This window comes from Candoia aspera, chromosome 3 (genome assembly GCF_035149785.1).
Source record: "Candoia aspera isolate rCanAsp1 chromosome 3, rCanAsp1.hap2, whole genome shotgun sequence".
In the NCBI taxonomy this organism is placed as follows: Eukaryota; Metazoa; Chordata; class Lepidosauria; order Squamata; family Boidae; genus Candoia; species Candoia aspera.
The window spans coordinates 84,015,986-84,031,208 of NC_086155.1; the positions used below are offsets into that span (position 1 = coordinate 84,015,986).

The window sequence follows — 15,223 nt, forward strand, 5'->3', positions numbered from 1 at the left end:
TTTAACATCCTTTTATTTTTTGTTTTAGTTTGGTATTTTTTTTTATTTTTTAAATGTATTTATTGTTTTCAACTCTGATGTACACTGCCCAGAGTCGCTTGTTGTCATATGGATGGCTGTATAAATTGGCTAAATAAATTGGCTAAATCAATAAATAAATAGAGTTCAGCTGGGAAAGATTGTTCAGTGAAGCTTGTTCCCAGGTGAGCATGCAGAGTTTCAACCTTAATTTTAGAACTCATACCACAGAACTCAAGCATATAATTATAGACACAGCCTGAATTCCTCTAATGAATTGCTTTGTCAGTGTATGTAGGAAAGATCATTTCTGAAAGAGGAAACAAAGAGAGGAAGTTAATGAAGTAGCAACTGGGAAATCTGCATTGTTCCCCTTGGAATGAGCCTCTTAAATATCTTCTCCTGATCCTGGTGGGAGCAGCCTTTCTCAACCTGGTTGGGAGATGATGTAAGGTGACCAAGACATTTGGAGAGCTTCAGGTTAAGGCAAACTGACAATCAATCAGTGACTTTAGTCATTTACTCAGTGATTTAGTGTCTTCAGGGATATAAACCTAGTCCCCATTACTGTTACTTTGGCACAGTGATGATACTGAATGACTGGTAGACTGTGAATTGCTAGTGGGCCAATGACTTGTGTGGCACCAGTTACCATTTCTTCTATTGCCATACTATGGAGATTCTCTCAAATCTCTATTTTTCCTGGGATATTCTTTTCGTTACATGATCGTCACACTTTGCCTCGCTGTTCCAAGGCTAATCATCTTATCTTTCTCCTGTAATTGTATTTCTTGCATTAAGATTTTGGCTTTCCTCCAGGAGCTCAAGGTGTATACTATACTTCCTTTCCAGTTTTATTCTCACAACCACGTTGTGAGGCAGGGTGGGCTAGCTCAAAGTCTCCCAGTGAAATTTACGGGACTGGATCTGAACCTGGGTTTCACAATCCTAAATATAATCAACCTTAATAGTTTATATTATTATGAGAGCCTCGTGTGGCACAGAGTGGTAGGCGGCAGTATTGCGACCGAAAACTCTCCCCACGACCCGAGTTCAATGCCAGTGGAAGCTGGATTCTCTCTCAGGTAGCCGGCTCAGGTCGACTCAGCCTTCCCTTCTTCCGAGGTCGGTAAAATGAGCACCCGGCTTGCTGGGGAAGGTGACGACTGGGGAAGGCAATGGCAAACCACCCCGCTCTGTAGTCTGCCAAGAAAATGTCGCGAAAGCGGCATCCCCCCAAAGGGTCAGACATGACTTGGTGCTTGCACAGGGGACCTTTCACCTTTCACAATAGTTTATAACATCATCCAGTCTTGTGGTGGCAATACAACAGTAGTAATTGCTAAGTGGTATATCAATTCTATGACTTCTTTTTCTTTTGGTAATTTCTGATAAGCTTTCTTCTTTCTTTTTCCTCCACTAAGTCTTACTTTCATCAGTTGCTTTCTTTTTGCCTTGACCACATTTGTATTGGATTAGTATTGTTTCTTCATATACTAATAACTTTCCAGTTTAAGAGAATGGATTTTTTTTTAAACAGAAAATTGATTATTTTAAAGAAGAATTTTACTATATATTCTACCATATTCCACACTTATACTTGTCTTCTGGTTTCTTTCTTTCAAGTTTGTTCTTGTTATTCTTGTGCAACATTAGTTCACACATGTAAAGTACTTTATTCTGTATCCTTTCTTATTAAAATATTCTTTTTAACATCCGTACTTCCAGTTCTCTCCTTTCTAATTTGGTCAACCAAATTAGTCATTTGTCATTGTCATATTTTTACAAGCTTTTTGCAGCTATGAATTTATATTTTGCAATACTACTTTCAGAACTTTAACCATTGATACAAATTAGATATAAATTTATTTAGAGTTCTCTTGGTTTCTTCAAATAATCTTGATATGCTTTCAATTACATAATTCTTTTAGAGTATTTTTTTAATGGCTCAGCATTTTCATCTTTTTCCTTTCTGTGAGTTTCTCAGGTATGTTATTGTAGTCTTCCTCTTCTGTAGCAAATTCATTTGCATATTTGCTGAACTATTTTCAGAGTTTCGTTCCTTGAACGAGTGATCTGTTTGGTTAAAATTACTTTACTAAGGCTGGATTTTCCTCCCCTCTAGAATTTAACATTTTCATTCTTTTTTCCCATTTTTTTTTTTAAAAAAACCTCTATGTGCAAGCAATATTTAAAGAAAAATGATAATCCAGAATTTTATTAATTTACCCAAACTGCTTCATTCTATTGTTTTCTGCAGTTTTATCATCTTCCTTGTCAATGAGTCCTTAAAGCTTGTGTTTGGATATATTTCCTGCTTGCTTTTTCAGTTATATAATTCCTTTGTATTTGTCAGCCTCATTTATTCTCTTCACTAAGTTTTCTTTATTCAAGTGCCCCAATTCTCTTGTTTTATTTACGTGCTTCCTCCCATTAACTTTCTCTTGTACAACCTTGTCATCATCGTTATTCCTTTTCTGTATCCTATTTTTCTATCACTGAATCACCCTTTCACCACACATATGATTTTCTTCTGCCAGTGGCTGATCCGGGCGTGTTATATTTTAATTTTTGCTCATAATATTATAATCATGATTCTCTTCATATTCAGCTGCTAGTATATCTCATATTAAGATACAAATATTTTAATTGGGTAATTGAGAATAAAATCTGCTCATAATTCAAGGACTTTTCTGAGTGGTTTACAGGAGGCATGTATTGCACAATCCACCTTACCTCATCTGAAGATTTGTTTAAGGAGCCGAGGTATCTAGAAACTATTGTCTTGATCAGTCTTTGGTTTTGTACCACTGCTTCTTTCTGCTTAACACAGAAAACTGATTATAGAAGAAAAGCTAGAATAGCTACACAATGTTGCTGACAAATGGACAATATTTTGACCATTTTGACCAAGGTCATAGGCAGGGATTTCAAATAAGCCAATTACGAGGAGGAGGTGAAATAACTAGGGCAAATAATGCAGTTGAAAGGATCAAGATTAATTTATACTATTAATGGAATGCATTATTTATTATAGTTTCTCTTAATGATTTGGACAATGTTAACTAAGTTTAAAGCTTAATACAGATATATAGATTTGGACTAGAAAATGAAATATCTCTTAACAAGTTTCTAATGATGCATTGAAATACATTATTTTTATGATATTTCAGATTTGTTTATCCACCCATCTTTTGGTAACTATGCCTGATCTTCTTTGTGTCACTTATTTTTCAAAATATATAATAAAGAAATGGGAAAAAGGGCTCAATGTATAAGAAGCATGGCCAAGGGAAAACAATGGACATCAAAGCCAGCTGAGAAGTTGTATCCAACACTCTCCCATCTGCAATTATTATGTGTCAATACATAATAGACATCTATTGGTTGTATTTTTTGGTAGACATCTCACTGGTTCTATATTTTATATTTTTAATTTCCTATAAAAAGTTCTTTACCACAGAGCAAGCTTATTATGAATGACATTTTTAAGGAAGAGTTAAATATAACTGTTTAGCACTTGTTAAATCATGAAAAAAGTTTTATTATATAGTTACATATACACAAAGTTAAAATTTCAGTGAATAGCTTCATTTCAAACATAATTCAATGGGACATGAACCTGCAGATCATCTGATACACAGAAGTCTGAGAACTAGAATTAGTGTTTTTCTTATTTTTCCCATACATAGTTCCCAATTTTACTTCTGACACATAATTTCATTTTTCTTTTAAAATGCTAAGACATTCATGTAACATTTACACATCCCATACAAAATTCAATATACATTTTATGTAGTAGAGTTATATAAATATATACAAAATAGATATTATTTGTAGTTAACATATTTGATCAGATTCATTAGCAACATGTCAAACAAATGCACATAAATGTTGACAAAAGTTTTCATCCTCTAGAATGAAGTGTGACCATTAATTATATAAAATAGCACAAATAGAGGCTTTAGATTGGAAACTGTTAGTCTCCAGTACTTAAAAGTTATCTTAATTAAAAATAAGACACTCAAAATAATCAGATATTCCATATCTGATATTTCTAGCTTGCACACATCCATCTTGATTGCAAATTGTTTATGGAACGTATTTGTTCATAGAGCATTAAACTATTGCACAAGAACAGTTCCTCCTGAAGAGTAAAGATTTTCCATATTTATGAACAGCAGCTATGGTTCTTGAGAAGGCAACAATCATGAATGCATATCTTCTACCATGAGAAATGTACAAATAGTAATTAATACTGTAGAGTTGTCATCCATCCAATCCTTTCCCAGTCTACTTTATGGCAATAATGTCAGAGAAAAAGATTTGGCAAATGCAGACAGAGAGAGGTCGTGGCATCAGATAAGATGCAAGTGCCAGTCAATTTGAGTGCTTAATGCTAACTCACTTGATTATGGAATAAGCTCTTAGAGAATGAAAGCCAAAACTTTTCACAGTGATCACACCATAGTAGAATAAGACTCCATTCTTTTTTTATTTTTTTCCTTCTGAGTAATTGTGCTCAAGGGTTCAGTGTTTTCAGTATCACTGTCACTACTGTCTACCACTGTTGGATTCAGGTCCATTTGACCAGTTCTCTTGTGCAAATGAAAATGGATCCCAGGTTGTTGAATGTGATTAGATATAAAATCTTCATCTGAAGAATGCAGTGACTCATCATCTCCTATCAAATGGTTCACAATATGAATCCCATCAAAAGTGTTTGTGCCTGGGAAGGTTCTCTTGCTTTTTAGGCATCTGACCTGTTAAAAGAAAAAAGACATTTAAAAGAATTAGAGAACAGGTCCTTTATGCTCTTGAAATGAGAACACTTCCATTTGTGGACCAATCACTTCTCTTTTGAACTATGGCTGCAATTGCAAGATCAGGAGTAGAGTTTCAGTGTACTCAAGTCATTGCTCATCCAGTTTTAGAAGAAGTTGAAACAAATGAAAATATTATATGTATACAAACTGTCCTGAATTACTTTTGCCTAATGATAGGTTTCCCTTGACGTAAAGTCCAGTCAAATCCGACTCTAGGGGGCGGTGCTCATCTCCGTTTCTAAGCCTTGGAGCCGGTGTTGTCATAGACACTTCCGGGTCATGTGGCCAGCATGACGACTCGGAACGCTGTTACCTTCCCGCCGAAGCGGTACCTATTGATCTACTCACATTTGCATGTTTTCGAACTGCTAGGTGAGCAGGAGCTGGGATTAACAACGGGAGCTCACCCCGCCGCGCGGTTTCGAACCGCCGACCTTCCGATTGACAGCTCAGTGGTTTAACCCGCAGCGCCACCGCGTCCCTTTGCCTAATGATAGCTTTGAACAAAATATTCCAATTAAACATCTTTAATTAGACTTTTGGGGCATTGATCTTTCTGAAATTGTTTATTACTGAAGTTAATTTCAGTCTCATCATTCAAGTCACATGTGAATCATTTACAATATTAGGAAATATGAAAATCAGATTTGAGCTATACAGAAGAACTACAGAAAAGAGCACAAAGTTTTGTAGACCTAGGGTTGCATTTTGTCTTTGGTGCATCACAGGCTGATTCCCAAAAGCATCTGGTGGGTTCAGGACAAAAACCAATTGTGATTTCATTTATATTTAAATTAATTAAAAATGAATTAGTTACACTAAAGATTACCATTTAACAATAATTTTGGTGGCCTCTGTGGACCTCAGATTGTGTTCTACTTTGCACTGTTCTGCACATGATTCCCCCTCACACCTTTACCTAACTAAAACCTATTATTTATATTTCTTGAACAGCTGAGAACATGACAACATTCACTTAAAATTGATGTTAGAATATTGTAAGAACTTCTGTTGACATTTAGAATAAAAAATGTACTTTGTCTTTTCCAGTATGTAAAATTAAACTCTGCTTTTGAAAAATACCATTAAACGTCCAGACATGTCATTTAATGTAAAACTATTATTTAAGAAGCAGGTATAAAATATTTACAGCTTGCTGGTACTGAAGCTAATATTCCAAACAAAGTGCCTGATGATGACAAGAATAAGCTGTGTTCTACAGATTTCTAAGCCCATTTTGCTAGCTTGATTCTAACAAGTGTTTCAGTGCAAGTGTCCAGATACACTTTTCCTAAAGAACTACGCCAACACAACCACTAACTACATCTAAAATGAAAAGGATACATGCGCAATCCCTCATGTACAATGCCTTAAATAAGATGTTGAACCATAAATGTCGAGGAACCACTGAAAACATGCTTCAGATGTTAAGACCATAACATAAATCACAACGGTCTTTGTATGTACAAGTTAGAATCGCAGGATGCTCAGAATACAACATTTAGCAACATGTACCATTTTAAGATTTTTTGCCAAGTAACATAAATAGTAGGATGCCCCATTATAGTTAAAAATGTTTTTTTGCAAAAGCCAGGAGCCTCGCCCAAATTAGATACTCTACAAGCAAGACTGCAGCATTTTCAAATTCTCATTCTGCATATCAAAAGTTGGTAGAAGCAGCCAGAATTTAGGAACTGCAGTCTTCTAGACACTATAGGACTCAAATTTCATCAGCTCCAGAACCAATGGGAAGTTGCAATTCAGTAAGATCTGAAAAGCCATGTGTTACCTATCTCTACTTTAAGCACTGTCAAACTGGCTTGGAAACTAATTCCAAAAACATATTGTGATGCTTTTTAAAACATTAAAATGGAAATCATCCTTAGGTCATCCTTAGGTGACCTACAAATTATCTCAAGGTCATGCAATATTGAAAGGGAATTGAAAATAGTTTAAGAAAGGTTGTGACTTTTCCTTCTACAGATATTCTTCCTAAAGCCAAATTAAGCTGCATCTACAATATTTAGGCAGAGTAAATACTGATCATTCTGCATTCAACATATAGAACAGTAGTGAAGCTGAAAGGAACAGCAGTATCAGCCACACCTGACTTCGTTTCAGTTACTGCACTGCAGACTAGAAATTATCCTGAAACAAGAAATAAAGCAGGAAGTGTGTGACAGATTCTCAAGCTGACTGGATGCTGGGTGTTAACATGTCTTTAAGAAGTCCTACTGCTTTAGATCTTTTAAATGTTAACTGTGGCTTAACAGATGGACATGGAAGTCATCCTTTCCAGAATGGTACAGCACACTAGGAGTTCACCTTAAGGTAACAACGGGCAAGAAAAGAGATCCCAAAGTGGAATTGTTTTCTTTACCCACAGCTAAACAAACATACTTCATAGCTTTGCTTTCAGAAGGAGAAAAAGACAGAGAACCGGAACTAAGGAAGAACATTCTGATCCTTTCAGAAAGCTACTATTGGAAATAACGCTTGCTTTTGCAATGCTAGCATAAATCTGAGTTGGACTGCTAGCATAAATCTGAATTACCCATCTAAACTGATGGGTAGCTAGATTATAAGTGTAATGGAACATACACTTCTGTACGTTCGGAATAAAAGGAATGTTCCAGACTGTGTGAATAAGGAGCAGAAAGATTAGTCTAGTATCCTAGTTGAGCTTAATTCTGGGTGACTTCATAAACATGTCCATGTAGTTTTCCTGGCAACAGGATGGAACGGGTATGGACTGCTTCTACAATATATATATATATATTTAACTTCCCAATCTAGCCTCCAGCACTGGGATTCTGTGATGGTCTCCAATCTACATAGTAACCAGGTCTGATCCTACTTAGCTTTTTAGATCACCCAAAGTTCGCTAGATGCTGCCACCTAGCTGGACTGAGTATCCTGAAATTAAGTATCAGAAAGGTAGACCACTAAAACCACAGGATATTACTCCAACTACCTTTAGTTTAAACAACTGATTTCCCTACCGATATCTCCAGACACCTTGGAAAAGGTAGAATTAAAACGTGAACCAAAGGACCCACACTTAGATGCTCCTGCCACACTGAATCTGGGTATCTTCTTGAGAACACAACATAGCCATGTTTCAAAATACAGAAACTCATACTACTTGAACTTTTTCACAACATGCTCTTACCTGTGGTTGACTGTCACACCCAAACATAAGCAAGAAGAAAAAGACAGCAGAGAAAAAATTAGAAGTATTAAACCATTTTAATTTAAATTTTAAATGCAGCAAATGAAGTCAACCCTTTAAAACTCAAATGTTCTAAAAATTTTTGTTATGAAAGGCAGATGCTTTATTTTGTGGAAAAAATGCAGGGTAATTGGCAAAATTCACTGGTTCAAAGTTCTCTCTCATTTAAACAACACTATAAAGAATAATTGCCATATAGAAATTTCCAAGAATATATGCCGAAGAACTGTTACCTCTATTATTGGAACTGTACCTCAGTGATGGTGCTAAGAATTGTCACAGATCTGTAATTCTGTAGGTTTAGAATTTAACCCACTGTCTGAGATGTTTCCACAATTTAAACCATTCCTCTCCACCAGCTTCTCTTAGGTCCAAAACCAGAAAATATATACCTCTGGAATTATTTACAGCTTCCTTCAGAAAATGTTGCTCTAGGCAGATTGGCTACTTTTAAGCTAAAATTTAGTCAGCACAAATTCCAGTTACAGATCTATTGAACCATATATCTTTTGGTTCTCCCTTTGTGAAATATCAATACTTCTCTTCCATTGTTTCAAAGGGTTGAGGACAAATGATATAACTCAAAACATACTTTTATTCAGCTGCACTGTGAAAACTATGCAATATACAAGTTGTGTGTGTAATCTTTCTCTTTACCCACAATTTGCATGTGAAGCTTACTTACAGTTTGTTTCTTTTGGTAGCAATACAGTTATGAAGTGTACTATTATTACCAAGAGATAAGGCAGTAGCCCTACCTCAGTCTGCCTCAGAAGATATTATAAAATAAAAAATAAAAATAATCTGTTTATTTTGAAAATGAGGAGGAGCCTGTTAGCACCTTTTCAGACTAACGAACTTTATTAAAAGGCATAAGCTTTTGTGAACTGCAACTCACCTCATCAGATACTTCTGGCTTTTAATAAAAGTTGTTAATCTGAAAATGTGCTCCTTCTGATTTTTGGCTACCATAATTAGCCTAGCACACTCTCTTCCTATAATATCTACTCTGATTATTTCAGTAATCCTTGTCCAGGTGTCTATCAAAACAACCAAAATGTTGAAATGGGCCTAAAGCAAGCTGGACCAAATAGAACCATAAGTATAGTATCTTATGGTGAACCCTCTTTCTGTTGGTCCAGTGAGGTGGCAGATAACTAGGTTGAGATACCGTTGGTCCTCACTTACTGACTGCAATTGGGACCAGCAACTCTATCGCTAATTGAGATGGTCTTAAAGTGAAACAACATGTGACTGTGCCTGACTTACGTCAGTTCTGGCTGCGGTCATTAAGTGAATCGCCTGTGGTCATTAAGCATGTCATGTGGCCGTGACTTGCGACTTGCTGCCAGCTTCCCCATTGACTTTGCTTGTTGGAAGCCGACTGTGAAGGTTGCAAATGGTGATCATGTGACCACAGGATGCTGCAACTGTCGTAAATGTGCACCAATTGCCAAGTGCACAAATCGCAATCACGTGACTGCGGGGGTGCTGCAATGGCTGCAACTTCAAGGACTGGTAGTTAAAAGTCTCATTATTCAGTGCTGTCATAACTTTGAAAGGTTGCTGAACAAGCAGTCAGTAAGCAAGGACTACCTGTACCTTCCAATGCTGTGCATGTTTGGTTGAGAAAGGTTATATTATTAAAATTGCCCCAGCATATGGCACTATGCTATTTTGTTAAGAAAGTTTTCATGTGCAGGCAAAATGGCTGGAGAATGGCTTGTGTAACGGTCAATTTAATTTCTATTAGCCCTCTCCATATCTAGAAAGGAAAACCATTATACCCCATTACTTAAGAAGAACTAAGAAATATGTCCCGTATTGATGAATTCTCGCGGCATATGTCATACAAATGAGACCAGAAACAATTCACACATATATTTTAGGCAAAAGTTGCTATTAATAACTATGCAACCCTTCATAATTAGTATTATTTACCTGAAATAAAGAGTATGTTTCTTCCCAAATAATTCATCTTTAAAAGAGAATACTCAATTTAGATTTCCTGACAACAGGATAATATATGTAAGATGAGGGTAGGGGTGGATGGGATGGAGCATTCCATTAATTTTCTGGGGAGTGGAAATTGCATTCCTTTCAGCTAAGTGCTACAAACATCAAACCTGAATATCTGAAAAAGGTTCAAATGTCCACATATTGTTATGATGCAGTTTTGGTGCAGCTAAGCAAGTTATGGCATTTCATTTTTACAGAAATACAGAAGTAATCAGATTGAAAATTAAAGTTATGCATATCTTAATTTTGAGTATAGAGTTATATTCTAAACATCTGAATAATATTTCCTTTCTAAAAAGCCATGGGAGTAGGTTTTGCAGCTTTATCACTTATCTGGAGCTAAACAGCAAACCGGAAAAAAAGATTTTAACACTAAGATGCTGTATTGCTAACTTGACAAAGATTAAAACTTGTGACACATTGAGACCAAAAGATTTCAAGTAAGTCAGAACAGGAAACCAATAACTCGATCAGGCAGGGTCATGACTTTTTGATCACTGTGCTATTACCATATAATCAAAAGTTTTGAAATCATAATAGAAAGTATGTGATTGAAACAATAGCATGCAGTCAGAAGAACATGCTTTCAAACTCAGTTCTGTATGCCACTTTGCTTATTGCAGAATAGATCCCAGCCCCATGTTATTAAGCAGGTTTAAAAGACTTGTGCTGCTACTCATTTGTAGGATTCAAATGAGTCAGAAGTTAACTCCAACATAGGATTATAATCCTCAGAAGCCATCATTAATTTTTAAAGAGAATAAAGATAGATTGAGAAATAGCCTAAGTAAAGAGCTGTAAAATGAAAGATTGCTTAAGATGATCAATTACAGCTTCATTAAATTGGCTAGAAAAAGGAAATTATGTTCATATAGGATCTTGGAACATTCACTCTACTTGGGCTGAATTACAAAATCCCCTTTCATCTATTATTTCTAATCAGTGTTATTTTCTCTACCAAATCTGTTAAAATGTATATGTTGACATAATACATGTTTCATGAACTCATTCCTCTTCTCCTTACCTCAATTGTGCTCCAAGAAAAGTAGCTATCTGCATTTTACATTGCGTAACAACAACAACAACAACAAGATACATTTATTTAAATTCAATTTGTATGACCTCCGACTTGCCATGGAACTGGGGTGGATAATCGTCAGTTAAAACTACCACAAAATTACAAACAAAAATGAAAACGTATCACACTCTACTTGAAATAGCTTCCATTAGGTTAAGGCAACAGTTTCTGTTGTAACGCTGTGTATCATGATTGTGTCAGAGAGTGGGAAAGGGAAAGGAACTTATCCAGATGGATCTGAATTAAATTTTTAAAAAAGAATTTCTAAAGTTTTGCCAGTTAGCTTAAACACAGAGTAGTAAAATCTACAACATGTAAATATTAAATTCGTATGCTGCAGCTTTCAGCACTGTGTGCTTAAGGCAATTTGGAGGTAAATTAGAAAACAACATGGTTTTGGATTCAATTTCAGAGAAGTGCTTCAGAATGCACAAGACCACAAACTCAGTTCCTGTCTGTGATTTATTAAAGGAGCTACATGTTTCTAGGATCATGCTGTTACAAGAGAAGTCTCCCTGTAGCAGCCATGAAATCCTTAAAAAAAAAAAGATGTGGCTGTTATGAGTTGCAGACGGTGCTGTGCTCTCATTCCCTTGTGTCCTGAAATGTGTCTTCCAAACTGAATCTGAAGGCCTATACAGTAGCACAGGAAGTGAGACACTTTCACAAAAGGTGCTATTGAGACCCTCAGCGTCAATAGCTATCTGGCATGAACAACCCTGTTTTTCAAGCATACATACACCATTCAACATATCAGAGATACTATAGTTATTTTAAAACTGAGGGTCCATAAAGCTGCTATGTTAGATTGGGTATTTGCTAACCACATGACCTCACAAATGCTATCTTATCACATCACAGTTTCCTCAGACTGACCACAATCACTGAAAATCTAGACTCCACCGGCATAGATGCTCAGAATCTGTCACGTAATAGCAAAAACAGCAACTTTTAGCTGTCCAAAAACTTTGCTGTCCTGTGGGAGGACAAATCTGGTGGTGTGGTTTTGTCTTACTGCATTTGCAAGATACCGTACAAGGAAAGCACATGATTTATTGTTCTGAAAGTTTTTGCCACAAGTTGAAACACTCACATTTTAAATCTGAAAACATATTTCTCTTTGGTGTCAGAAGATCATGAAGCAGAAGAACTTTATGCAGTACTGTGTTTTATCATCGCTACAACTGTACGCATATATTTTAAAAGTTTTTATTTATGTGACCACCTATCTCAACCTCTGGTGGTAAACAGCCATTAAAAACTCAAAATAACAATATCACAATAAATACAAGTCAGCAGCCAGGTAAAAACCATCCCAACTATCAACACAATCATCCCACAGGCTTTGTCTCATATTTTGTCCCCCATGCCCAGTGGCATAACCAAGTCTTCAAAGATGTCTGAAAAGCCACCAGATTGGGGCTAATCTAATCTTCCATAGGCTGATGTTCCAAAGAGCAGGCACCACAAAAGAAAAGGATCTCTTTCTGGGTCCTGCCAGATGGCACTCTTTAACAGATGGGACCCATAACATGACTCTCCTGCTGGATTTGATGCGATGGGTAGGCATAATTATGGAGCAACAGGCCCTCAAATAACCCATCTCCATATTCTGAATTCATTTATCCATTCTTTCCTTCATTTTTAAAGGGGCAATCCAATTCATCTTTAGAGTTTAGGCACAAAGCTTTAATATGTTTTTCTTAGATTGTCAGTGTAGATGCACTTCGGTGTATTAAGAAAGCTATACTGTACTCATGAAAGCCTGATAATCATCATCACTCTGGTTCTGTGAAGAGGTAAGTCCAAGGGCATGCAAGTCTGAAAACATCTAGTGTTATAATGTATCTGATGAAAACTGATGAAATTGTATTATGGACCACAGCTTTTGATTTCAGGCCACAGTTTTCTTCTGGGCCATGTAGCTGAATTAATACTTTGAGGTCTTACATTTGAAAGTTTCACACTTACTAGTCTAAGAAGTTCCACAGGTGTTAATAGCAAATACTATTAATTCCCAAGTTTAATTTCATCTCCACTACTCTAATATCAGTATCAAGAATGGGCAACCCTTCAGTTTCATGTGGCCCTTGAGTCTCTGTTTTGCAATCCTTGGAGCATCTGAGTACAGTTCTAAATTCATTAGCAAACCAGGTTCTAAAATCATGATTTCTCAATGATTTCTTGCAAAGAAAGGCAAATAAATTTACATGCTTTAAAAAAAGAAAAGAAAAAACAAACCAATTAACACACCAAAGTGGAGGGGACCCCCACTCCAAATCCAGACTTATTTCTTCATTGTGACTGTATTGCATCATGGCCTCACTAAATGTGGTTCTTGGACATCAAAAACCACACAGAAATAATTCAAGAAGTATAGTTCCTAGCTGCTAACAACTTGCTCGGTTCTGGTCTGCAAGATGCTGCTCAGAGAATTTGTCAAGAAAAGTTAAGAGGTGTCATCACCTCTTTGATATGCACTTCTCTCTTTTGTTTAAATTAAATGAGTTTGTGAACTGCAGCTAACCCTTGGGTAGTGGTTCTTCCACTTTGAATAGGACTGCATTTCTGTGAATTCTGAAGTGCACAGCAAGATACATTTTTGCAACCTCGGATGAAAACATGAGGGCTGGAAATTCTAGGATTATAGTTCAACACACGTAGAAGGAATATTTATTTATTTATTATCCCGCCTTTATTATTTTTATAAATAACTGAAGGCAGCGAACATACCAAATACTCCTTCCTCCTCCTATTTTCCCCACAACAGCAACCCTGTGAGGTGAGTTGGGCTGAGAGGGAGTGACTGGCCCAAGGTCACCCAGCCGGCTTTCATGCCTAAGACGGGACTAGAACTCTCAGACTCCTGGTTTCTAGCGTGTTGCCTTAACCACTAGACCAAACTGCTAATATGATGTCTGAAGGAGTTGCGTAGAGAAGAGATTAACGTTTACAGGCCAGACTGCCAAGTATCCTAAAGAAAATGCTAACCTATTATCTTCCAAACAGAGAAATGCACCAGGCTCTATATCTGCACCCCCACTTTGTGGTGTTGTTTCCTTAAGTTTACCCCTCAAGAACGTCTACTTCATATAATAGACCATGTACCTTCTCCTCAAGGTAAATTTCCCTCAGAGAGATGTTTAGAGCCTGGGTCTGTGCAGTCACATGTACCAAGAATATGTCTGGGAATGCAAGTACACAAGTAGACTTCTGAGGAGGTTCTTAGAAAACAGGCAAGCTCAAACACAAAATCATATTAACAGCCAGGCTCTAAACCATTTCTTCAAAGATTACCAGTACTTTGGACTGAGTCTAAATAAAGGATGGAAGCTAATGGTGCAGCTGGTGCAATAACCGAGTCACATGAATCTCCTATTAACAACCTGGTTATTATTTTTCTGGATCAACTATGGTTTCTGGTAGTCATATGCCAAGTATGTTATTCAGTTGTAATGGAACTAAAGCGCATATAAACACATCTGGTTTTTGCAGTTTTAAGGAAGCAAATTTCACATATTCCCACTATTTAGCCCTACCCAGGAATCCCCTTTTTCTTATTTAGTTTGAATTATTTATCTAAGAGTAATTACTTAGCATTTATAATTGTCTAAAAGCAGGGCATTTGCTCTCCCATTTATGTCGATCTTTATTAAGCCCATTTTGTTTCAACAGAAACATGATCTGAACAAGAGATAGCAGATCTATCAGAATCTTTTACCAATTGCATTAGGTTGTTAGGAGAGAAATATCAGATGAGTGATAGCATAAGGTGCATGGAGATAGGAAGGAAGAATTTTTAGCTCTCATGTTGAAAAAAGGAAGTGAGATGGTTTCAGAGAAGACATCCCCTATCTGAACAATCTCTGCAGGTATTTATGGTCTGATATGATTGAAAGCCTTCCATTAAAGATATTCTAGATATCAGTCAAATGTACTTCAGTTAAACATTTCCTTCTTATCAGAAGGATAAGCTGTAACTCAGCAATTCTGCTCAAGGCTTGTATTGTGGCAGCTGCCAGGTAGAAGAATAATTCAAGTTTGGGGATG

At 36.5% G+C, this 15,223-nt stretch overlaps 1 protein-coding gene across 3 annotated transcripts in view; it reads right to left on the bottom strand.

Moving 5' to 3' along the window:
• Positions 1-3,530: 3,530 nt before the first annotated feature.
• EVI5 (ecotropic viral integration site 5) overlaps positions 3,531-15,223 on the bottom strand; it is an 88,633-nt gene continuing 76,940 nt past the window's right edge. For all 3 annotated transcript variants that reach the window (XM_063298259.1, XM_063298261.1, XM_063298260.1), the window contains one exon: positions 3,531-4,781. In XM_063298259.1, the coding sequence (XP_063154329.1) occupies positions 4,479-4,781 (303 nt within the window). In that variant the 3' untranslated portion in view covers positions 3,531-4,478. The remainder of the gene's footprint in view (positions 4,782-15,223) is intronic.